The sequence below is a fragment of the Phaenicophaeus curvirostris genome, chromosome 7, assembly GCF_032191515.1.
Source record: "Phaenicophaeus curvirostris isolate KB17595 chromosome 7, BPBGC_Pcur_1.0, whole genome shotgun sequence".
NCBI classification, from domain to species: Eukaryota; Metazoa; Chordata; class Aves; order Cuculiformes; family Cuculidae; genus Phaenicophaeus; species Phaenicophaeus curvirostris.
Window position 1 is genome coordinate 7,697,085 of NC_091398.1, and position 24,666 is coordinate 7,721,750.

At 40.4% G+C, this 24,666-nt stretch overlaps 1 protein-coding gene across 11 annotated transcripts in view; it reads left to right on the forward strand.

Annotated features, from left to right (window-relative positions):
* Positions 1 to 24,666, forward strand: part of ANKRD44 (ankyrin repeat domain 44) — a 137,810-nt gene that overhangs the window by 87,046 nt on the left and 26,098 nt on the right. For 5 of the 11 annotated variants that reach the window (XM_069860697.1, XM_069860704.1, XM_069860699.1 and 2 more), the window contains exons 8-16: positions 1,365 to 1,577; positions 3,617 to 3,695; positions 6,862 to 6,976; positions 10,443 to 10,525; positions 11,798 to 11,915; positions 14,376 to 14,444; positions 15,186 to 15,326; positions 18,097 to 18,180; positions 19,133 to 19,244. In XM_069860697.1, the coding sequence (XP_069716798.1) occupies positions 1,365 to 1,577; positions 3,617 to 3,695; positions 6,862 to 6,976; positions 10,443 to 10,525; positions 11,798 to 11,915; positions 14,376 to 14,444; positions 15,186 to 15,326; positions 18,097 to 18,180; positions 19,133 to 19,244 (1,014 nt within the window). The remainder of the gene's footprint in view (positions 1 to 1,364; positions 1,578 to 3,616; positions 3,696 to 6,861; positions 6,977 to 10,442; positions 10,526 to 11,797; positions 11,916 to 14,375; positions 14,445 to 15,185; positions 15,327 to 18,096; positions 18,181 to 19,132; positions 19,245 to 24,666) is intronic. The other 6 variants (XM_069860698.1, XM_069860700.1, XM_069860706.1 and 3 more) reach the window with 3 other exon arrangements.

Genomic DNA, 24,666 nt, shown 5'->3' on the forward strand with positions numbered 1-24,666 from the left:
CTCACCACAAGAAGGATGTTGAGGCTGTGGAGCGAGTCCAGAGAAGAGCAACGAAGCTGGTGAAGGGGCTGGAGAACAAGTCTTACAAGGAGCGGCTGAGGGAACTCGGGTTGTTTAGCTTTGAGAGGAGGAGGCTGAGGGGAGACCTCATTGCTCTCTACAACTACCTGAAAGGAGGTTGTGGAGAGGAGGGTGCTGGCCTCTTCTCCCAAGTGACAGGGAACAGGACGAGAGGAAATGGCCTCAAGCTCTGCCAGGGGATCTTAAGACTGGACACTGGGAAAAAATTTTTCACAGAAATGGTCACAGGGCACTGGGAGAGGCTGCCCAGGGAGGTGGTTGAGTCCCCATCCCTGGAGGTGTTTAAAAGATGGGTGGATGAGGTGCTGAGGGACATGGTTCTGTGTTTGATGGGAATGATTGGACTCGATGATCCTAGAGGTCTTTCCCAACGTAGTGATTCTGTGATTCTAGGGGATGTTTAGAGGCAGAGGCTGCCCAGAGAGGTGGTTGAATCACCATCCTTGGAGGCGTTTAAAAGGCTGGTAGATGAGGTGCTTGGAGACATGATTTAGTAGTAAACAGGTACAGTTGGGGCTGATGATTTCTAAGGTCTTTTCCAGCCTAGTGATTCTTTGATTCTATGATTTTATTAGCAGGAAAATAACTACCTTTTAACTTCCTATTTCTCCATCACTGGAGGCGTGACCTTTGAGATGCCTGTATTTTGTGTAAGGTTATTCGCATAATCTCCGAGTCTTTTGTACAATCTGCCCTGTTTTACAGAATGGCAGTTGAATTCTAAGCCAGACATCAAGATGCAACATAATCTTAATTACATCTTTATAATACTGAGTTACTGAAGGTGGTTTCTTATTGAAGTGTAAGTGAGGGTACACTTATGCCTTCTCTTCACTCAGACACCTTCACTCCCTCCCCCAAAAAGATCTGTGGAAAGAGCTTTTAAGCCTGATTCTGTTCGCAAGAATTCAATAGTCAGTCATTGGTTGGTTTGTTTGTTTTTTTTTAATAAAGATTGTGATCTTTTTAATTATCCCAGTTATATGTAAAAGCTTTCCAGCTTCTTGGGACCTTTGTCATCATTACATAGTCCTGCTATCAGCTTTAAGTTTCAGATTGGCTTTTAGGAATTGTTAGTAAGAGATAAAGTTAATAATAGAAAAGGTAAAGGAATCCAAATTAAGCCATATGGTAGTATATTTTTGTCAATGAAATTTGCTGTTGAGAAATATGCCTTATGACAGTTCATGCTGCAGCTATTTCCATTTGCAGTGTGTGATGCATTATGTAAAACAGTAAGCTGATGTCTGTAATTTTAACTGTGTCTCCTTGTCTCATTTTAGATTGATGAGATGAACATCTATGGAAATACTGCACTTCACATTGCCTGTTACAATGGTCAAGATTCTGTTGTTAATGAGCTGATTGATTATGGTGCTAATGTAAATCAGCCTAATAACAATGGATTCACTCCCTTGCATTTTGCTGCTGCCTCCACTCATGGAGCACTGTGTCTTGAACTACTAGTGAATAATGGGGCGGATGTTAATGTTCAGGTAAAACTTGCATTGTAGCTCTTCAGTTTTGCTTTCTCCTATTTTGCATACTTCAGGAGACTGGAAACTGTAATAACAAGTACAGCATGGTTTTAAATCCTTGATGGAAGTAGAGAGTTGCTGAAAATGTTGATCATTAAACTGTGTGTGTGAGATAACTTTACTGCAGAGGAGCTCTCAGTGCCTTGATAAATATAATGACAACCTTAAACTCTAGGCCAGCCGCTCTCGTGAAGGCACAAACCACTGATAAAATATAGTCCTGGGAACTCTGTCAAAATGTTCTCTCAGAGAGTGTTTTTAAGTCAAGGAATTACTCCTTTCTGTTGTTTTCCCTCCCACTGCAACATAGATATAATTAAACCTGGTTCAGATGAGTTTCCTGTGGAAGTAAGAACTGAAGGTTCTGGTATAGATACTAGAAGACTTGAGACTTTGAGTTCATGTGAGTTTTTGGCTACTTTACAGTTTCCAGTCCGTACAACTGGCCTTCTGGCATTTAACGCCTCTGGCAAGTCTTTTGAGATCTGGGGATAGTCAGTGCACTATTTAAACTCAGAATTATTAAAATGAAGCTGGGGTTTATGCTTGCCAACAAATGGAAAAACTCACGCCAATAAACATGAGGTGATGTGAGCAGTGAGGCTGGTATCCTTGCCTTGCTGTTTTCACAGCTCTTTGACTTCCACAAGCTCAGTTTCTTTCTCTAGAATCTAAAACATTGATATCTACTCATTCTACCTTTCCTTTCAAATGCCTTCCCCATTTACTACTTGTCTTTTGTAGACATCCTATTTTTGATTGTGTGGAAATTTATTATCCAACCCCTTTTTTTTTGTGTGTGTAGTGGCTTTTATTTTGGGATGTATCTATAAAATGCAGGTTGATAAACAGAATATATTTCTTGACTCTCTCAGAGGCTGCTCCTCCTTAGCTTTGTGGTTCCTTTGCATTTCTTTATTCATTTTGTTGCAAAGATTAAGGAAAGTAATGACTGAATAGGAAATGTTACTTAAAAATGCTTTTAAAGAATTAGATGTCATATATCTGTAGATTTCAGGCAGATATTGTATACTGCCAGGACTCTGAGGACAGGCTCCACTCCAGCTCGTTTCTTACTTATTGCTGAGGAATGTTTACTTGTATGCTTATACCTTCTGTGTTTATTATCATGTAAAGATTCAGTCCTACAGACTTTTGTAGCCAGTAAAGGTTTTACCTGAAGAATAACTGCAGGATGTTGAGCTGAGTGACTAAATATTGTTACTGCTACTTGTCACAGTTTAGCCCCGGCTTGGCCAGTTTTGGGAGCTAAAACCAAGCTGTTGGGCTCCCAATTCCCTTCCTGCCCTCCACCACCAGGGAAGGAAGAAGGGGAAATGAGAGGAAAAGACTTGTGGGTTGGAAAACTAAAGCTACAGCTTTAATGAAATAATAATAATGTAAATCATAAAATATATACAAGTATGTGAAATTGTACCCCCACCCCTCAATGACTATATGTCACACAAATGCTGCAGAGCAGGCACAAGGGAGAGGGCCCGAAGCTAGGAGAAAGCTGGGCTCAGGAAGTAGATTCAGGAACGCATGGATCTAGGATTAGGAGCAAACAGGCAGACGAGGTCCTCACCGAGTGTCAGCTGTTGAAGAAGCAAGTGAGACCTTTGTGATCGTTCAGATTTATACCAAGTATGCCATATATGGGATGGAATACTCTGTTGGTCAGTTTGGGGTCACCTGTCCTATCCATACCTCCCTGCAGGTGTGGCCTTTTTTATTTTTGACTTATGGCCCTCTACTAGCTCCAGGATGGCCTTTGTTATAATAGGAATAAGTATAAGCATTGGCGTTTCTTTGTACCAATGCCCCCTGTTACCACTTCTAACAAAGAACACCATTTGGAAAACATGCAGTTAGCTTTCAGAGAATGAGGTTACTTAGGGAAGACTTAGTTCAAGGTTGGAAACTGATTCTACTTTAGCTAAAAATGGAACACTGCTTTATATGCTAAAGGGTTGGTTTTACATTTTGTTTGTTAGAGTAAGGATGGAAAGAGCCCGCTGCACATGACAGCTGTCCATGGGAGGTTCACACGGTCGCAGACCCTCATTCAGAATGGTGAGTTTCTGTGCCTGTTTCACAACTCTCCAAGAGATGACGCATTTCCAAGGTTGCAGTTTTCAGCAGTTGTGACCCAGAGTGCCAAAGGACTACTCAGATTGCTGCTTAGCTCTCCAAAAACTTCTGGCTTTGAGCTGTGCTGAGAGCACTGCTTCTTTCTCCAGTGCATTATCACAAATTGAGATTGTGGTAGTTAACAAAATCCTGTATTCCTCCAGCTGATGCTGGTCCAGCTGGTCTGTTGTGGCTCTTAACCTGAATACAAGAGTTCAAAGCTGGTTTTTATCTGCTGAGAACTGGCACAACTTTATTTCTTAAATGATTTAAAAGATAAAAAAAGAAAAGGTTTTGAGTTGTCTGCCCGTGTGAGCTCTTGTGTTCTTAGGCCTCTCTTCTTCAGATGTACTTATCTCACTAACCTTAGCTCCACACCTTGCTACTGTCTTGATTAATTGTTGAATAAACACACAGGAGGGTGGACCTGTGGCACCTTGTTTGTTCTGGCATAGCCAGAATTCCTGATGTCAGTCATTTATCAGGTATCTCTTGTGTCTGTGAATACCACAGAGGATAACAAATATTGTTGTTGGAGATCTGGCAGATGCCTGTTACTTATTGACAGAGATTGCTGTTTCTGATTGCTTTTTTATGCTTCTTTGCTTTGGTCACTGTACCAGACAGGGTGGTCTGGATTGCTTGGTTCATTTTTTTTTTGGTTTGTTTGTTTTCCAAAATACCGAACTGAGAAATTATTAAGTGCAAGATGTTGAAAATGGCTGAACAGTTGCACTCTAAATGTAATGGCACATTTACACAAGATTGTATTGTAAAAGAGAGGTCTTCAGTATACCATGCTTCTTCCAGGTCATCATGCAAATTGTTGTCATAGCTCTCCTTGAATAAATAAAATAGTAACAATGAAAGGAGTTTGAGTGAATTGGAAGAAACTGTACTTTAATGCTATTTTGAGCTGTTTAGTCAAACATGCTCTCTGACTTTCAGCTGTTGTTTTCTCTTTGGGATTTGTGTGTGAAAGGACTTGCAGAATTTCCTTTGTCCTTCATGCATCTCTACTTTTCTTCATGTTGCTTGGGTTTCGCTTCTTTCTTTCTTCATTTGCTGCCCCTCTAATTTTAGTATTGTACACAGATCTGATTGCAAGTGACTTTATGCCTTGTTGCCATAGGATGTTGTGGAAGAGAGAAATGTCAATGATTTAGAGAAACAGAGTTTCACTCTGGAGTACTTAATGGGTTGGCTAAAGACGTCTCAATTTCTGGCTGCTGTCTCTAGCGACTTGTAGAGGAAAAATGGGTTACCTTAAAATTGGAAAACTGCAGTTGTGATACATATCTTTAAAACTGGGGGGAAAAAAAAGCTGGAGAATTTTACATAAGCCAGACAAAAATTCTGAAATGAGTGAATGAACAAACTATTTATGAACATTTAGGGAGGAGTGGGCGAGATCTGACATAAGTCCTCAAGAGTAAAAGGTGCTGAAACATCATAATTCTCTTTTACAGCAGGGTAATAGGCTTTGTGAACGCAGCACAGTCCTCCGGCTTTGCTGTGAGCAGGTAATATTTGTGGAGACCTCTGCTGGTGGAGGCTCTACCCAAGGAAACCCATTCCAGCATTTTACTGACCTTTACCTTTGACCACAAGAAACTGCTGCATGGTGCTTTATTAGAGTTTTTTCTTCTTGTAGTTACAGCCTATTATCTCCTGGATATGGACATGCAGTAAATATTACCATATCCTGATGTCAGCAAGACTTTTTTCCTGCTTTCGTGAAGTATTCTCAGTCTAGATGAAAATATTACAGTGTGGGTGCATAACTAGTTGTAAAAGTTGTAACTCAGAGGTTAGTAATAAATCGACCATTGTTGAAATGGAAGGTGTAGTGAGGGGGTTTTCAGTTTCTCTCCTGGGTCTGTTACTGTCCATTGTTTTCATTAACAACTTGGATAATGGAGTAGTATATGGTATATATAATGGAGTAATATATATAATGGAGTAATATATGCTTTTCACGATTGGAGAAAACATGAATTTGGAAGAAGCTGTTAGTTTGGCAGAAGATGGAGTCAGAATGGAAAATGATCCTGTAAGAGTGGAGGCAGAAGTTATAATGCCAGTGAAGCAAAGGAAAGATCTCACACATGGGTAGGAATGTCAATTGGATAAGTGCAGAATCGCAACAGCTGGGTGGGTGGCAGTTCCTCCGGAAAGGATCTGGGGCTTTTAGAGGATCAGAAGGCCGTTGACCATAAATCAACAATGTCACAGTGCTTAAAAAAAAATATCAACAATGTACATGATGCTGTACAAGGTACAGGAGTGTATAAATAGGAACAAAGCCAGCAGGCCTGAAGTAATCCTTTTGCTCAGTTTAGCGTTGGGAGACATCAGCTCTAGTGTTCTTTCTTGCTTTTGACATTTTACTTCCAGAAGGATGTGGGCCAGCTGGAGAGGGCTGCTGGAAGGATGAGAATTAGTTGGAGTGCAGCAAACCTGACTTATGAGGAGAGACGGGAAAAAAATAAAGTTCCTTGGTTTAAAAAGAAAACAAGGACTTGATAGCAATCTTTGTGTGGGTCAAAAGCCACAGCAGAAAAGAAAGAATGAATCTATTTTTCCTGCTTGTGAGCATTAAACATGAGATGACAGGCTTAAATTGCAACAGGAGAAGTTCTACTTTAGCACTGTTTGGCTGTTCTTTGGTAAGACAGCGAAAGCGCACAACTTACTTGTTTCTGTTGGCCTCTTAAATGAACTCTAACATTGCTGTCTTACAGGCTGAGTGGCAATGTCTTTACGAATGAGGGCACAGTTTCAGCAGTTTGCTTTTTTCATTTAATTCAAGGTATCCATTTGTTTCTTTAGAGGAGGAGTAAGTCATAATCATGTACTTGACCTTTATATGTCATGTGGTTCATCTATTTCCCACTGTTTTTCCCTACCACTGCAGTTAGAGAGGGAGGTGAAATGCTGCTGTCAGGCCACACTCAGTACCAGTGGCTGACAGCTTGCTGTGTGCTGGTTCTCAGTCTCTGAAGTTTGGTGTCTCTGTGGCAGGACTGGTTATGCTGCATTTGCTAGAGAGAAATAATATTTGCGATTCACACTTAATCTTCCAACTGTGTGAAAATATCTTTTGCAGGAGGGGAAATCGACTGTGTTGATAAGGATGGTAACACCCCTCTGCACGTGGCTGCAAGATACGGACATGAACTTTTGATTAACACCCTCATAACTAGTGGAGCTGATACTGCCAAGTAGGTGGCTGAAGTAGAGCTATTTCTAATGATCAAGTGTTATGGGACTAAAATATGAATGTTTGGGAAGTGTGGAGGGAGGGGAAGCCCAGCTAAGTTCCTATTTTGCCCACTTACATGGCTACAAGTAGTACAAGTGCTGCTTCTTTTTCCTGAAGCGTCGATGTCTAGTGTCCTGAAGCAGTGATACCTAGTTTACATTAAGTACATATATATAAGGTGCATCCTGATCACAGTTATTCTAGAAAGTCTGTAGCAATGACTTTGTATGGGAAACAATTGGAAAAAGTTCAGACACCTTCCAAGGGAATTATGGGCATATTCCTTTGTATCTAAATTAGTCTAATGTTTAGTGGCTTGTCATATGTGATGATTATTCTTTTGTCTTGTATCTTTTGGTGTAGGTTAATCAATAGAAATGTAATATTGCAAAGCAGATGTTACTAATTATTTCTAATCTCAATATAACTATAACCTGTCCTGGTGTTGCATGGTTTCTGATATTCAGGTGGCCAAAAGAATAGGACTCCTTTTATCTGATTTCTAAGTTTGGTCAACTTTTTTGAATATAATGACAAGGAGTTGAAATTAAACACATTTCTAAATGTTGTTAGTGCTTTCTGCTTCAATTCTCTTCTTTTTTTTTTTAACTTCTTGCACATGTCAAGCCTGCATCCACAACATGATAAGTGTTGTTAACTCCAGCATTGACAGGTGCTTGATTTTTAACAGTACTTGAGTATTGATTAGTTATTTTTAGGTTCTTATGGTCTATCAAAAGGAAAAAACAAACCTGAATGTATACAAAGGGGTATAAGACCAGAGTAATTCAATGCCATGAGGGATAGCCATAGCGAGTGTTCAATAGCAGCATCTGATTTCATGAATGTAAGATTTTGGCAATTAGCTCCACATGTCTCTGAAATATAATTTAATAGTCTTCTGCCTAGAAACTACCATAGGAATCACTGACTTCTCTTAACTTACCTAGTTAGGAAAACCTGCTTTCAGATGCAAATGAGCTGACTTTAATTTTGAAGATACTTGAAGCTCTCAGTATTTTGTTTGCTTGCTTGAGGATGTTTAAGAAATTAGCAACATTTGCCTATACTCCTTTATAGAGTACAACTGTCGCCTTGCAAACTCAGGAGGTGGAAGAGATCTTCAGTTGGCATCGATAATGAAATTTCACAGGCTTCAGCCAACATAATTGGATTTTATTAATGTAGACAGCATGAAGATCTTGGTGTCTAAATAGATGTACATTTTTCCTAGTTCTTTCTCTAGTACAGTGAGTCTCAGTCTGTCTCTTATTTTGAGGTTTCAAGGGAAAATGAGATGCAGTGGGATGGCCCCCTCCTGGAATCAGGGTTATCCAGTTAGAAATTTCTATTTCACACTTGGGTGACTGGAGCATTGATCAAATAAAAGACTTTTTCTAGCAGCAGAAATAAGTGAAATGTGAAGTTGGCTCATAGATGCCACGCAGATCTAAGCAATGCTGCTGTGCTAAACAAGGAGTGCTGAAATGCTGGGAATGGATTTTCATATGTGCTGCATGTATATAACTCTGGTGGAGCTCCCCAAACTGGCTTTGAAAAGCAGCATTGTTAACAGCAACTGCAAGACATCTAAGTCAGTCTTCGAGGCAATTGCATTTAGAGCGGAAAGTGTGTAAGGGATGGGAGGAGCCAGTGAGAACAGCCCTGCAGAAGTGTGACACAGGTTAGCATGTATCCAGGTAGTGTATTTTGATGGAAACCATCCAAAGCAAGGGTTGAGTGGAAATCTTGACCTACAAGAAGAACAATATTGCTTTAGGTAACTAAGTGGAGGAGGAGACAGAGGGAAATGGGTGTAGGAAGAAGCATAGCAATACAGAATGCCCAATATTAGTTTACGTAGATGAATCTATACCTGAAAAATATGAACTGTAAATGCAGATGCAGCAGCTTAGTAGAGATTGTGCTGTTTCCTTTGAAGAACAGTCTCCCAGATCATCTTTTAATAGATTTGCTGTAAGGCGTAGATGCTGACGGTAGCAGAATTAATATTTGTACAGCACCACAAGTCACTCTTGTGAGTGAAGTAGCAAGCAGCACAAATTTAAAGTGAAGAGAGAGAAAAGATGGGCCTGTGGGTTCTGGATGGAATCAGTTTTTAAAAAACAAAGCAAAAATAGTTAAATATATATACACACACACATAAAAATGTTGGAGAACACAAGGTATCTGTATAAACATCCACATTCGTTTTTGTCTGAAACTTCCTACATAATTTTGATTTATGATTAATCTTGCAGAAAGGCAAATTCCTTTATCTTTGATCCATATCTGAAATCCTCTTCCACAAAGTGATCATGCTCTCCCATCCACCAATTGTCTTGTAGAAATGAAGAACAGATACAAATCTGTTTCCTTATTGTTTAAGATTTGGTCATTTTCCAAAAGTATATCTGCTGAGGCAGGCAGTAGATGATAATCTTGTCAAGATAGTTGGTTACAAAAACTCCGTGTTTGTGTACTGGGAGGATTGCCTCTAGGATAATATTACTAGAATAACAAGGTGCTTTTCACAAAACAGAGCTAAATGACAAAAGCCAAGATATCCAAACAGAAAAGTCTTCTAATAAAGTAAACAGTGGCATGCCTAGGGACTGAACTGGCATGATCTGCTGATATTAATAAAAGCTACTGAGTGCTCAGTTTGTTTAAGAACTCTGTGGTTGCCTGAGACAAATTTAACCTAAGGATAGGTGCCTATGTTTTGGGTTTTTTTTACGCAACATTTGAGCTTTGAGAAATGTAACTAAAAAGAGGGTCATGTGCTAAAGGGGGGGAAAAATAGGAAAACTATGTAAGCAGAGTAACTGGAGCAAGTAGGAAAATGAGATATTTAGTTGTTAGGATGTGGGAAGAGAACTCTAAGTGTTACGACAGCCTGAAGGAAAGTGGGAAGAAGAGTCATCAGCTACCCCAGCTCCAGGAGAAAGAGAGAGGGAAGAAGTGGAGGCTTTGAAAACCCACATGAGCGTAGGTCTAAAGGATGTTAACTGCAGGAAAAATGCAGTTTGGAAATAATACTGGGAATACTTCGTCATTTAATTTTACAGTACCTTCAATATGTTTAGCTGGTGTAGAAATCTGTGAATCCCACCAGCAAACTGACTCCGAACAATATCTGTTCTCTTGCTTCCTCCCTTACCTTGACTTTCGTCTTGAATTTTTAGAAACCTTCCTGCCAGATTCTGCTCTAAGCATAATGCCAAGATTTTGCTGTATCAGAATGTTTTTAGTTCCTGAAAAGACCAGTAAGGAGAGACAGATAAAACTAACATGGTAGGAAGAATCTTGCTTGGAAAGAATCAAAAATGCTTCCTTTGTGGAAGGAGCTTTTGGTGTGTTGTGCCTGTACACAACCTGCATTTTGCCATGGCTCTGTGTAACGAGACTATTCTGCCTTTTAGGTGTGGGATCCACAACATGTTCCCTTTACACTTAGCAGCACTGAATGCTCACTCAGACTGCTGCAGGAAATTGTTGTCATCAGGTAAGTAAATCCTGCAGTGTCTGTGGAGCTCCAGTAATGTGTGTGTCTGCTGCTTGCAGCTCTTTTATACTCCTTGTTCTGAATTGTTCAAATGAAAGACTTCCTGTGCTGCTGTGTTCAGCTGCTGTGGGGTGTACGGGAGCATGTGGGGCTTTCCTAACTGCATGCTGGTTCTCCCGCGCGTCCTGTATTGTTCGTGCCTGAAGCCCTTTTCTCCTGGCAGTGTCAGAGAGTTTGTATTAATTCACCAGGATGAGGGTAGAAATTTAGGACTCTCTCCCAAACTGTAGGAATGCAAGACACCAATTTGGTTTGGGATCCCCCCTGACCCAAAGCAATAATTCAGGGAATTATCTCCTTGGGGCCTGCACAGGTATTTATATCTCACTGACTGATATATTTTAGATACAGCTAAAGCGTATTTCTGAATCTGCCCAGATTAAAGGAGTTAGTTCTGTTGGAAGAGAGAGGAAATGAATGACAGTGAAGCGTTGAGAGATAAGTCGCAGGATCCTCACCAGTGGCCAAAGCAGAAGAGGCAGGAGTTTGCTGACACAACCATTATTTCAAAAGAGGCAGTAATCAGGTGCCAATTTCCAATTTCTTTTTTTCCAGGCAAGAGTTCCCATGGATTAAAAACACACAAGGCAAATCATATGCTTTTTCTAGAAAATTGCTTCGTTACTTAACACGTAAAAATCTCCTCTAACTACTTTTTTCCCTAGACTTCTGTAGGAGTCTAGGGAGAAGCATCAAAAAGAGCAGTTGCATAGCTCATTCTGTTAAACCTTGCTGTGCTCTGGCCTTGACCACCAGATCAGGAAGGAAGAAAAAATGCTCTGGGTGACCAGAATTAATACTGTCAGGCCTTGTGCATCTCCATGAATATCACTGTGTGCTCCTGGAAGCCTCATTCCAACCCGAAAACCATGTGTAATAAAAATGGCTCCATTTCACGTTCAGGTCGACTCTGTGTTTTTACCTCATTTCTTCATGTTGTCTGTCTTCACGTCCTGCTGTCACAGTCCTCCTGATAAGTATCTGCCTCATAAATAAATGCCTGTCACATGGTTTTAAATAGGGATGTGGCGCAGAACTAGATGCGGAAATAGATGCTTGTCAGCTTTGCAGCTCTTTTTATAGAGTTGCCAAACTGGAGCAGCCGCACACTGTTCGTGTGACAACCTCTTTCTGACTGTAGTTGCTTGTGTTCTGTTTTTTTCCAACTAACTGATTTTTCTGTCTCTGCAATGTTTCTTGTGGTTTAACTAGGACAAAAGTATAGCATAGTGTCCTTGTTTAGTAATGAGCACGTGCTGTCTGCAGGCTTTGAAATAGACACCCCTGATAGTTTTGGAAGAACGTGCCTCCACGCTGCCGCTGCAGGAGGGTGAGTAGCTGTGACTGTAGCTGGTGTAAGTTATTTTGCGACTTCATTGCAGGTTTGGTGCCAGCCGATTGACTGTGCCGTCCACAAAGGAATTTATTGTGATTCAAAGGAAACAGAGTGGTCTGATGTCAAATTTTGGTCTCTTAAGGCTGTCTTTTGCCACTGTCCTCATGCAGGGGTTGCTTGCAAAGTAAAGGAGATGGGTTGTGATTTGAAACATGGGTTTCAGGTGTATCTTTTCCCATACCTGTGAAGACTGCTTCAGCTTTGGGTGGGAGCATACTCCCTCAGGTCTGTCTGTTGTCCACAATGATCATCAGGGGCCAGCAGTCAGCAGGAAATCATCCGTTCCTAGGGCAGAATGGGCGAGGAGGAGGATCTGTGGGATGCTGCTGGCAAAGGAGTTATTCCTGGCTTCAACCTTTGGAATGTAACCTTGTCAAAAAATGCAACAGTGCCCATCAGATTGTAACCCTGGAATCCAAATGGAGCTTATCTCTCTTTTCCCCATTTTTCAGGAGTAAGTTTAAAGGTTTCTAACGGAATAAACAGCAAACCAAACCAACAACAAAAAACAGCCCTGAAGCGAACAGCCAACCCATCCTCCAAATGAGAAATTCAAATACCGGTTATTCTCTTAGGGCGATGCGTTCCTGATAAGTGATAAGAGGCCAGAAATGGAAACAAATGCACACTGTAATATGGCAGTTTAGGCTGGAAATGTAGCATATATTTACTTTAAATATTTCCAAATGATTGTCAGTGGAGTGCTGTGAAGATAAACTAGGAAAAGAACAAAACATTTGGCCAGCATTGAGTTTTACTCTTTTGTTGAGGACTTTATGGCTCAGAAAAGCACTGAAATGGAGCCCTGGCTAGAACCCAGCTTGGATTTTCTGTAGATAAAGCAAGCAGAAATGGTCATCCATGATGTATACTGAGCACTCTTTCTGGAAGCTATTTTTTCTTCTCAGTGGACCTAAATGAATATCACAAAGTTTTCATTATTACAAAAAGCCTAGTAAGATTGATCCAAATATTGGTTTTATTGCTCTTTCGATACTATACTTCTTGGTACTTGTCTCTTATTAACAGAGGAGATATGACTATTAATTTAATGGAGATTATTATAGTATAGTTCAAATGCTTCCTTCTTGATAAGGCGGCACCTCAAAGGAATAAGAAAAACACCTGGAAGCCCTAATGAGAAGGAGAAGCTTTATAAGAGGCAAAAGTGGTTTATGAAAATAAACCATATTTTTCCAGTGGTTTACTACAATTGTCATTCACTAACAAGTGTTTTTATTTCTAATATATTCTGATGAGTGTTCTGTAGCTATGTTATGCAATAGCAATTTAGAGTAGGGAGGAACATACACCAGCATATTATATCCAGTCTTCTTTTTTTTCCTGAAGCTGGAGCTATACGCAAGGCATTAGTTTTTTTTTTCCTGGCACGTGCCTGTTACTTGTATTACATTAATGGGAGTTGCATGGGTACTAGGAAAAGAACATTCTTCAAAAGCCTGCTCATCTGATTGTGAAGGTGATTGATTTATTGCCCCTATGAATGACAAGGAGTCTTAGAAAGTGCTGTGCTTCTTTATGTCATTTTCTGGCTTGGAGTCATACATTTATTCACTTGAATTACAGAGGATGTGAGAATTCAACTGCTTTATTTTCTTTTAAAAATCACCTGGCTTTAAACAAAATGAAGAAGTAGCTATGATGTGGTCAGCAGCCTGAGCCAGTGGAAGGTGTCCCTTCCAGGTGTCCCTGGATGATCTTTAAGGTCCCTTCCAAACCCAAACATTCCATGATTCTATGAGTTCTTTCTACAGATACAAAGCAATGGAGCGCTACTCATCCACTTACATAAATACAATATTGGTATGACAATTACTTTAAATAGCTATTCCTCTTACTCAAAAAAGCACAATAGCCAACAAATCATATGAGAATAAACCTAAAAGTAATTAGTGATTAAATCTTGCTAAGTAAACAGTATTTGAGCAAAGTCCTTGCTGTTGAACGCTTTGCTGAATGGGGGTGGATTTCGTTAAATGTCACCTCTTTGTTATTAGACTGGCATTTTATGGCCAGCAACAACTTTCTTTTAAAGTTCTCTTATGAAATACCACTTCAGTGGGGGAAGCATTAGAGTGCAGTTCCCTTAGAAAATCTCTGAACACACTGAATTCAGATCACATTTACTGTGCTCTCATTGGATTTTTTTTTTCTTCTGCAGAAGAGAAATTTGAGTTTTCTTGAAAAAAATGAATTTTTTAAAAACTTCATTTCTGTTTGATTGAATTTCACGTTGTAAGTTGTCTGTAGCCTGTTTTCTGCATGACAAATAAAAAATTGTTGAAGTAACGTTTTCCTTTTTGGGAGCAGTGGACAACACAGATGTAAACTTCTGGTTTGATCATATTTTGTTTTCTTTACTTCTCTTTCCAGTAATGTTGAATGTATAAAACTCTTGCAAAGCAGTGGAGCAGATTTTAATAAGAAGGACAAATGTGGAAGGTAGGTAAATAAATGAAGCTCCTTTAAGAAAGAAAAAAAAATGTAATCTAGTAGACAAGGAAGAAAGAGCACCTCAGTCTGGAAATCATATGTTCTCTGAAAAATGACAGTAAAATAAAGTGGGAGTTTGGCCTTCCCTGCTGAACTCTTGCTGTTGCAGTTATATGCCAGACAGACAGGTGCAGACTTCATTAAATCCATAAAAGCCATCCCACCTTCTTGAGTTTTCTGTTTTAAAAATATCACAGATTTATTTTTTTCCTTATTGCTTCTTTTATTGCCTGAATTCTTGTGCTTGTGTGCCCAAGGCAATACTTGGATTACGATGCCGCTCTTACGTGCTTCCTAGAGGGTTTTTTTTTCCACCCTATGAAATGTTGCTATGAGTGTTGCAGTGCCAGCTAAATAAGATGTGGCAAGAAACACTGTTCTTTGCTCTGCTTCCCAACTGGAAGAAAGCCGTAGGTATGCAGAGCAGCAGCAAAAAAGCTGTCACTGGGAATAGGTTCTTTGCAAGACACTGATTGAGAATCTGTATCCTATTTGGTTTTGTAGTAGCAACAAAACTTCCTATTAACACAATATTTTGTTACATTTGCATAACTTTGCATTTCATCACAGGAACATAAGGCACTGATATTGACTGCTGGAAATCTGTGGGAATGCAGCAGTTAGAATTTGTAATTATCCTCAGTGGTGCATGCTGGAATATGAGGTAACAAATTGTCACTTCTGTTCCAGGACACCTTTGCACTATGCAGCTGCAAATTGTCATTTCCACTGTATTGAGACACTGGTGACAACAGGAGCCAATATTAATGAAACAGATGACTGGGGACGCACCCCTTTGCACTATGCCGCTGCTTCTGACATGGACCGAAAGTAAGAAAGCCTCTTTGTTTTCCTTGTTAAAAGTGTTTTGCTAAATCAGTGTAATTTTGTTCTCTTTGTGAGGCTGTGTCATCTCAGCCAGATAAATGATCCCGTTAGCAAAGGAATTTCTCTTGGATGTATGCTTAACTACACACTGAGATGCTCTGACTAGAAGCCACATCCCCAGATGATGTGTCATTTCAGCTCTACCATTTACCTTTGATGTAATGCACAGTTTTACAGCCACTCTGTCTTACTGAACTGCTTTCACAGAATTTTCCTCTGTGATGTTTCCTCACAATAGTAAGCTCAGAGAATTTTCTACGTTTGCTTTGCAAGTCCATCAGAAGGGATGGAGCGAGAGACAGCAGGAAGAGTTTTCCCAGATGGACTGCTGAGGCAGACAAACATCTGGCCATTCTGACAGAGTTTCTGGAAAAGATGGGGTAGATCTACCCATCAGTCTCCCTCCACTGTCAGAGCTGATAAAAATGCTCATCCTGTCCAAACAGGTTGCTTTTTTAGGGGCTTTAAAAAGAGAGAGGCCTGGGGAATATCCTTTGGCAGAATGCAGTGCTATTCTTGTGAGAAAGGGTGTAAACAACTGCAAACCATAGAAATCCTGTGGTTACTGACTACGGTTTCTAATTCCCAGATGGGTTTTGGCAGTCTCTTCCTTATAAATTGCTGTATAAAACAGGCTCCTGTTAGTTCTCTCTTAAAACTGTTAGTGACCTGTATTTATTTTAGATCATCCCATGCTTCTCTGTCTCATTGCTTTAGACACTAAGGAACTGTTTTCTTGGTTTCTCATATAGTGAGGTCTGGTAAAAATACATCTATCTCATTCCCAGAGAATACTGCCTCCAAGCCACTGCAATAGGACTTTGGCTTGACTTTATGGTAAAGGTTTGGATGCTATACCAGAGCCTTGGTGGCTTCCTCATCATTTGCTGCCATAATGCTGATATAAAATCTGTCTTCCCTATCCCATGCAAACCTGAGCAGTGCTGGGAAGAAGGCAGCAGTATCTTCAAAGGTCTGTATTTAGCATTACAGTCAGAGTAGACTTGTAGGAAGGCTTTCACTGTTGGCTGTTTCTAATTTTGCCTTGCCAGGGTAAGTTGTTACTCAAGATGTTGAGACTTCTGATTCCATGCATATTTTTCCGCTTTTGACTCTTTGTAGGTGATGTTCCTGCATTTAAACAAGCTCTTTGTTAGCTTAAGGATGTATCTACTTCCATAATTAATTTTAAAAAAGCTTACTTTAGTCACTACCTGAACATTAGCAGGAATACATGGCATTTATTTGCCCTCTCCGTCCCAGCCTAAATTGATTCTCATGTGTTGATGCTGTCTTCTCATTAAAATTTTCAGTTTGGGGTGTTCTGGGAGAAGCCTTGTTACATAGACGAAATGCTATTCACACACCACAAATTTATAGGTCAGCATGTTTTTTTTTCCACACTGCATGGCAAAAAGCTCCCGAGGTCAGGCAATCTCAGTCCAAGGAATATTCATAATTATTTAACGTTGGATATGGGTCATTAATGAGCAGGGAGAAGTCTTGGTGCAGCAAGGTTGCTCTGTGGTTTCAACGATTATGGTAGTTGTTGTTGCTTATGGTCTTCAGAAAGTACCCTTTCCTGCAATGGAAATCACATCAGTATTTTCATGCAGTTTCTGAGTATGTACTGTTTCTCCGGATCATCACTTATTCAGTTCAAGGAATCTTGTTTTGGGATCTCACTGATTTGTGGGTAACTGAAGCAGATGCAGGTAGGGCTTCAGCACGGCATGAAGACTGTCTATGAGCTTACTATGTTAATATTCAAGGGAGTTATTTTATTAGTAACGAAGTTTTCTCTGGGTCAGTGGACATCAGACAGACCCTGAGTTTGTAGAACAGTCCATTATTGCTAGCTCCTCCTGAAAAAATGTCAAATCTTGATATTGCAAATGGAAAATCGCCTACTCAAGAAAGAATGTACTGTTCTGCATTGTGAAGAATCCAGTCTGGAATTTGCATGTGGATTGAAATTAGCCAACTGCAACACCTTTAAGCGACTAAGCTGTTATGATAGCAGTTTGTAAAGATATTCTGTGTTAGCCTTGGTGGACAAGAAAGGTCATAATCACAAGCTTGTGATTGTAACATCACGAATCGTAGTCTTCTGTCTGCCATCCATCCAGCTGGGATGCAGAGGTGCCAAAAATTATCTAGGTGTGCAGGAATATGAAGACATGTTGCACTCTTTGAAGAATCTAAAGAATCTGTCTGAATAATCGACAGTGTTGCCAAGATATTTCACAGAAAGTGAGGAGAGTCTTTATCACAGCTAATGCAGATTCAAGATAGACCCACTTACTATAAGTGATTAAAGTTTCTCTAAATCCTAAATGCTTGAGAAGAACTTGTGGGTTACTGTAGGAAGAAGCAAGATGCTGTAATCCTGAGTTCTTCTCTGCCAAGGAAACAAAATGCACAACATTGCTGAAGGATTCTAGAAAGTGGTGATAGAAACCTGAATTTTCTGGGGCTTTTTTTCTGGCATTGACTAGCAGGTCAGTAAATCATCATGTTGTGTTGTCTCCGTAGCTTATAGCACTTATTAGCTGCAGACGCATGCCATACAGTCATTTGATTTGTATAATTCTTATTGCTGGCTGGAGGTCAAATCCGTGAAGAGGAGTTTAGGGGTGGGTGGCAGACTGTGTCAAAATCACTGGTGTGGTATTTTGAAAATAAGTTGCATTTTTCTGTCCTCTGTGCTAAGAAGAAAGAATATTTTAGGTAACTCCCATGAAAATGCTGAAGAACTTGAAAGAGCCAGTGAGATGAAGGAAAAAGAAGCTGCATTGTAAGTTTGGTGTCAGTAAAGCAGTTAGACTCTATTTCTAGAGAATGCCACTGCTTTGGGCTGCAGTTTACACTCTGCTTTTGCTCATTCATTGCTCTGCTAAACACAGTGCTTGGCTTTAATGAGGGCTCACCTAAAGAAAAAAAGCTCTACGTTCGTCTCGGTGCACATATTCCCTAATATTTCTGTTTCTGCACTTGTTGTTGCTTCTTAATTGAAAATGTACTGCTTCAGTATTTAATCATTCTTATTGAAATGCTTTGCACTGAGTATATGTGTTGCAAAAGAAGTAGCCAATATACTTACTTGGATTGACATTTTCATCAAGCTGTGTAATGATTTTTTCATTTTAATAATCTCCTTTTTCATATGACAGCTTTACATTCACTGCACATTACAAACTATGGAAGAAAGTACTAATAACAAAATAGTGATTTCTTGGTGGTATAAGAAAATGTGGCAGTAGCTATAAAGGACATAAAGGATCCTTTGAAAAACACATGACAAAAAAACATAACAGAGATGGAAATTAACTCAGTTAAGTCTTTATTTTTCACCTTGCTGTAGTGCACGTTTGGAGGCCAGTGGTTTGATCTAAGAGTTTTCACATACAGCTGTAGCAAATCTAGGCTGCTTACATCATGGTACAGAGTTGCGTGGTTTTCTTGCAGGCTTCGTAAGAGAAAATCATTTTGTAATCTAGAGTAGCCACAAAAGCTGGGTTCGAGTTTGTTTTTTAGGAAGATCTTCAAAGATGAGTGGGTTTTTTTCTGTTTTAAAAAATGGTGAATGTGGGGAGCTATTGGTGAAAAGAGGGAAACTTGTAAGTGATTTAAGGTGCTGCTAGAAATACAGAATTAACTGCCAGTTTTCAGTGTTGCTCGTAGATGCAGTGAGGGATGAGCCTGTTAAATATTGTGAGCTGTCATTTAAACGAGTAAATTGTCCACAGGTGTCTAGAGTTCCTTCTACAGAACGATGCCAATCCATCCATCCAAGACAAAGAAGGGTACAACACTGTGCATTATGCTGCTGCGTATGGTCACCGGCAGTGTTTGGAACTGGTGAGTGCTCAGACAGTTCAGGAGGCTCTTATCTGCTAACATGTACATGTTTATATGCTAGTATTATGAAATCCCCTGATGGTTACTATTTGAGTTCTTTGGAAATTCACGAATCTGTGAAAACCCCTAATATAGTGCCATAAACTCAAATTTATGCATCCAGATGTATCTTAAAAACATATTAATTTTTATAATCCTGTACTTGTTCAAGAAGCTGGTGCTTCAGTGTTGTCTGAGTGGAGTTTACGTGTGCTCAATTTTTTTTTAACTGGGATCAAAGTATTCCCAGTCTATGTGTATGTGCCAGTAGTAAGAGATAGTTCCCAGTGCGTGATGGTGCACGTGCCTTCTGCAGCTGGCACGTTGTCTGGCTTGCAAACCAAGTAAATAGCTTTTGCCAGCTGCATACCTGCAGTGCCTTTCTACCTCTGCTGAAACAATAGCAGCATTGATGAAGTCAACATAATCAAGATTAACCTTAAATGTAATGTAACTGGGGTAAGAGGTTGTTGTTTTTTAATATCCTGGACCTGATGATTAGAAATTGCATCTTGTAAGAAACCAAAAATTGGACTTGGGAGATGTATAGTATGGATTTCTAGAAGTTTGTGACTTATAAAATTGTCATGAAGATGGGCATTAACTGAACTTCTTGATTAACAGGGTTATCCACAATTATTGTGTCACATATAAATAGGCTTTAATTGCTTTTTTAAAAAAAAGCTCTAATTTGTAGAGGTAGTCATGCTTTAATAAGAACATTGTCTGCTGTTTAGTCTTTTATGTTGTTTGGTTCGTTCTTTCTTTGTTGAAGAGTCAAATTATTTAACTGTTGCAAAGGAGCTCTGCACAGCACATGCTGCTTTCACAGCACACGTACCAGCACTGTCAGTGCCACCACAGGAGAAATACTGCAGCTGACCTACAGCAGGGCACAACAGCTGGGAAACCTTGACCTGTAATTATGCCAGGGCAGTCCTGGGCCAGCGTCTGAGATGGTTAAGCCTTTTTAGCTCCCACCTACATGCATGTATATTTAGGACACTTAAAATATCACTGCTCCTTTGTAACTTGTGGCAGTGATTTTAGCCTTTCCTCGTTTAGAGCCTTTTTCTAGAGCTGATCTCTCGTGAATGTGCTTGCTGGGATAGAGGGGTCTTCTGCTGAGCCTGCTGCCCGTTAGGAACAATAGTGAATGTTCTTGGTCTTTGTAGGGTGTATATATAGAGTAGCCTCCTCTGTGTTGTGTGCAAGCCTACACTCGTATGGCCACAACAATGTGTATTGCAACCTTACCCTGTCTTACCAACAGATTCTTGCATAAGCAGAGATCTCTATAATAGCACCTTCACTTGGGAATTCTCTTTTTGCCTTCATATCACAGTTCCTGTGTGCCATGAGGTCTGGAGCAGACATAGAATCATAGAATCATAGAATCACCAGGTTGGAAGAGACTCACCGGATCATCGAGTCCAACCATTCCTATCAATCACTAAACCATGCCCCTCAGTACCTCATCCACCCATGCCTTAAACACCTCCAGGGAAGGTGACTCAACCACCTCCCTGGGCAGCCTGTTCCAGTGCCCAATCACCCTTTCTGTGAAAATTTTTTTCCCAATGTTCAGCCTGCACCTCCCCTGGTGGAGCTTGAGGCCATTCCCTCTTGTCCTGGCCCCGTCACTTGGGAGAAGAGGCCAGCACCCTCCTCTCCACAACCTCCTTTCAGGTAGTTGTAGAGAGCAATGAGGTCTCCCGTCAGCCTCCTCTTCTCCAGCCTAAACACCCCCAGCTCTCTCAGCCGTTCATCAGAAGGCCTGTTCTCCAGCCCCCTCACTAGCCTCCTTGCTCTCCTCTGGACTCGCTCCAGAGCCTCAACATCCTTCTTGTGGTGAGGGGCCCAGAACTGAACACAGGATTCGAGGAGTGGTCTCACCAGTGCCAAGTACAGAGGGAGAATAACCTCCCTGGACCTGCTGGTCACGCTGTTTCTGATCCAAGCCAAGATGCCATTGGCCTTCTTGGCCACCTGGGCCACTGCTGGCTCATGTTCAGTCTCTGTCAACCAACACCCTCAGGTCCCTCTCCTCCAGGCAGCTTTCTAGACAGACTTCTCCTAGTCTGTAGCTGCCCAGGGTTGTTGCGCCCCAAGTGCAGGACCCGGCATTTGACCTTGTTAAACCTCATGCCATTGGACTCAGCCCAGCGGTCCAGCCTGTTCTGATCCCTTGCATGGAGCAAGGTCCTCTCTTTTTTCTTTTGCTTGTTACTGCACATGTTTCCTGGCAACCTATCAGTTGCAGACTGCGAGCTGCTATTGAGCCCTGGTGTTGCTCATGGTTGCCGGACAAAAGGAAGAGCTGGAAATGCAGCGCGTATCAGAGGTGTTGAGTTTTATTCTAATACTGAAGAAAAGTGAATTAAGGTGAAATGTAAATTGTGGGCTAAAGGCAGCTGTGCAGCAAGTGCTCTATATTTGGACAGAGAAATTCAATATTTTCCTGTGTCAGTCTTCCCCTATTTCTGACTATAGCTGCTGTTTAGAAACCCAAAGTCAAGTATCGTTTGCAGAGTTGGAGTCATACAGCTGTTCTGTGTACACCAGTGAAATAAAATTGCTATGAATTTTAGCCCATTGTATGCAAAAGACCAGTATTGCATACTAAGATGTCCACCTGAAGTGTTTGTGGGACCAGGACTCTGCCATTGGTGTTGCAAGGTTGTCAGGCATCTCATTTTCTCTCTGGAATACAAAAGCTAAACAAATCAGAAAGCATTTGTGCTCGATCAACAGGAGGACCAGGACTTCTTGTCTTTGTACACACTGTCAGAAGAAGGTGATTCTGTTTTGCTCATGTGAGCAATTGTCCCTTAGCTGTAGTGAGTTGCCAGGTCCTGAGTTTAATACCTTTGTATTTGGTAACAGTGACTAATTAATTAATATAGACACCGCCTTTACATTGATTTTTTTGCATTGTTTGGAATCAGGATGGCAAATGGTCAGGAACAACGCCTTCAGTAGCCGAAATGTGATTGTGCCATGGGCATGAAATGGAAATAATCCTTGTGCCCAGGTTTGTTCACTTATTCCAACATGAGACAGATTTTGAGGTGTTAAGACAATTGTTGATTCTTGTGCTTCATCTGGTAAAGTAGCATCATCTATAGATATCATTGTCCTGTAATGCAATCAAATAGGTTTTGATAGAGTTGTGGTTATCTGTGGCTGTTCGAAGGCCGTGTGTAAAAGCTTCAGTAAAAATTCATCTGGGGCAGATGGAAAGGAGACTGTCTCGTGAGGCTGACTGGTGGCATGGTCACAGTTTGTTGTGCACTCTGTGGTGGCTCTATGTCAAGGACTTTGTCATGATCCATGATCTTTATTTCTCTTAGCTATTAACCACAATACATTGACTGCTTTAGTTATTCATAGCTGAGTGAAGCATCCACTAAGGTTTAATTGCCCATAAGCATGGCTTTTATCTATATTCCTCTTCTTTTCCACATAACAGAGAGAACAGAAAGTCGTTAAATGCAATCTTATTCCTCAAGCCTTCTGTTTATCAGTTTTGAAAATGAAACCAAGGGAGATCCAGAAAACTGGCAACACTCTTTGTCTCATTTCTATCTCCTGAACCGCACCGGGCTCTCCTCCGTAATGGTGGAGGCAGCTGCCAATCCCAGTTAATGCTGCAGTTTGACTGAGAGGGTCAGTGTGTGTAGAATAGGTGCATGAAGACAGCTGGTTATGTCTGAGGAGTACCTGGCTGCTTTTGTTGCTTTATCTTGGAAATACATTTTTCTTGTTGTTTTTCTCCTCTTCAGTGCTAATGAGAAGTAAAATAAGATTCATGGTATTTTTAGTTGCTCTTACTCAAGGAACAGTGGGAGCCCAGCAGCCCTGATTTCAATGCAAATATGTCTGCATGTAGGCAGGGAGATTTTTTTATTTTGGTTTCACACATCGAAAGACAGAAACAAATTGATATCTTTCTTAAAAGTGCTAACTTCGAACCACTGATTTGTATCACAGGAGCTCTGACATATGGAATACTCCTTCTAAAATATTTCCAGTCCCTTCCATCCTGATTTTCAGACAGGATTATTGAAAGAACATTATTCTTCAGTGCCAAGTTAACTCTTGTTTTAATATTTTATCCTTTGGGTAAATATTTTTCACTTATTAGTGGTAACTTATAGATGAAAATATCTAGATAGAAATTATCTCCCCTAGAAGAAGGCACTTAAAAAAATCTGAAGATGATGCAGTGTCCAATGGAGTTTCCTTTGCTGAGGGATCTGATCTTTAAGCTTTAACCACCATAGCTTCCCAGCACTGCAAAACATTTACATGCTTGAATACAGTTTAGGAAAGTCTGGTTTATCTAATCTATGAAAATATATTTTCATTTTTTGACGTCTGTTTTCTGCAGGCCAAATACCTTGGCTGCAATTTAGCTAAAGTTATTTGTAGGGAGAGGAGAGGTACTGGGAGAAATAAGGATTAAGCGTGAAAAGGTTGTAACCTTTGACCCACACAAGTAAAATTTGTGTTTGTGTGTTCAACCACAGAGCTCAATGAAAGAAGCTTTTTTACCTAGAGGCCCTTTAGGTTGTCTGAGATATTGGTGGGGTAGTTGCCCTGCAATGAATGACGTGATGTTGCTAAAAAAGAGAAGAGTGGAAGCAGATTCTTGATTTTTTCCTCCATCTGTAAGAAGCCATTCATAAAGGCTGAATGGTGTGTATGTGTGCTCGGAAGCAACTCAAACTCCCATCTGCCTTCCTACTTCTAAAAATAATGTCACGCTTGTTCAGATTGGAACTGACTTCTTTGGTGTTTGATAGTAGGGGGTATCGGTCACTATCTCCTGTAGTGAAATGTTTTCTCTGACTGTAAGAATTGATGTTTTTTTTCTTTTAAAATCCTCTTTATTCCATCAACAAATGAAATTCACTCGCTAATAGAAATTGAATTGGATTGGGGGGCTAATTCATGTAAGGATGGAAGAAGAGTGTGGTTTAACCAAAAACTGGGTCCAAAAGAAAAGGCAAACCTCCATCTGCCTGCCTGCCTGAGGCAAGGTGATCCACACAGAAGTTTGTGTCTGGAAGAAGGGGCAGAGGGAGATTCCCACTAGCAGAAGGCCATCTTGGCTGTACCATGAAAGGAGAAGTTGGGTTTAAAGAGAAAGAAATAACCTTTTATTAGACCTGCTGTTACCATTAGTAGTAAGTAGTTAAGCTGTGCCTTCAAACACTTGATTCCTCATCCCAAGGAGAAACTGGAACCACAGACCCGGTACGTATTTAATCTGGTGGCTACTAAATACATATGTCTCTTATCAACAAGGATTTGTTCATTCATCCATCTGAGAGCAGGACACTGGTAGTTAGTGACAAATTAATCACAAGTGTGGTTG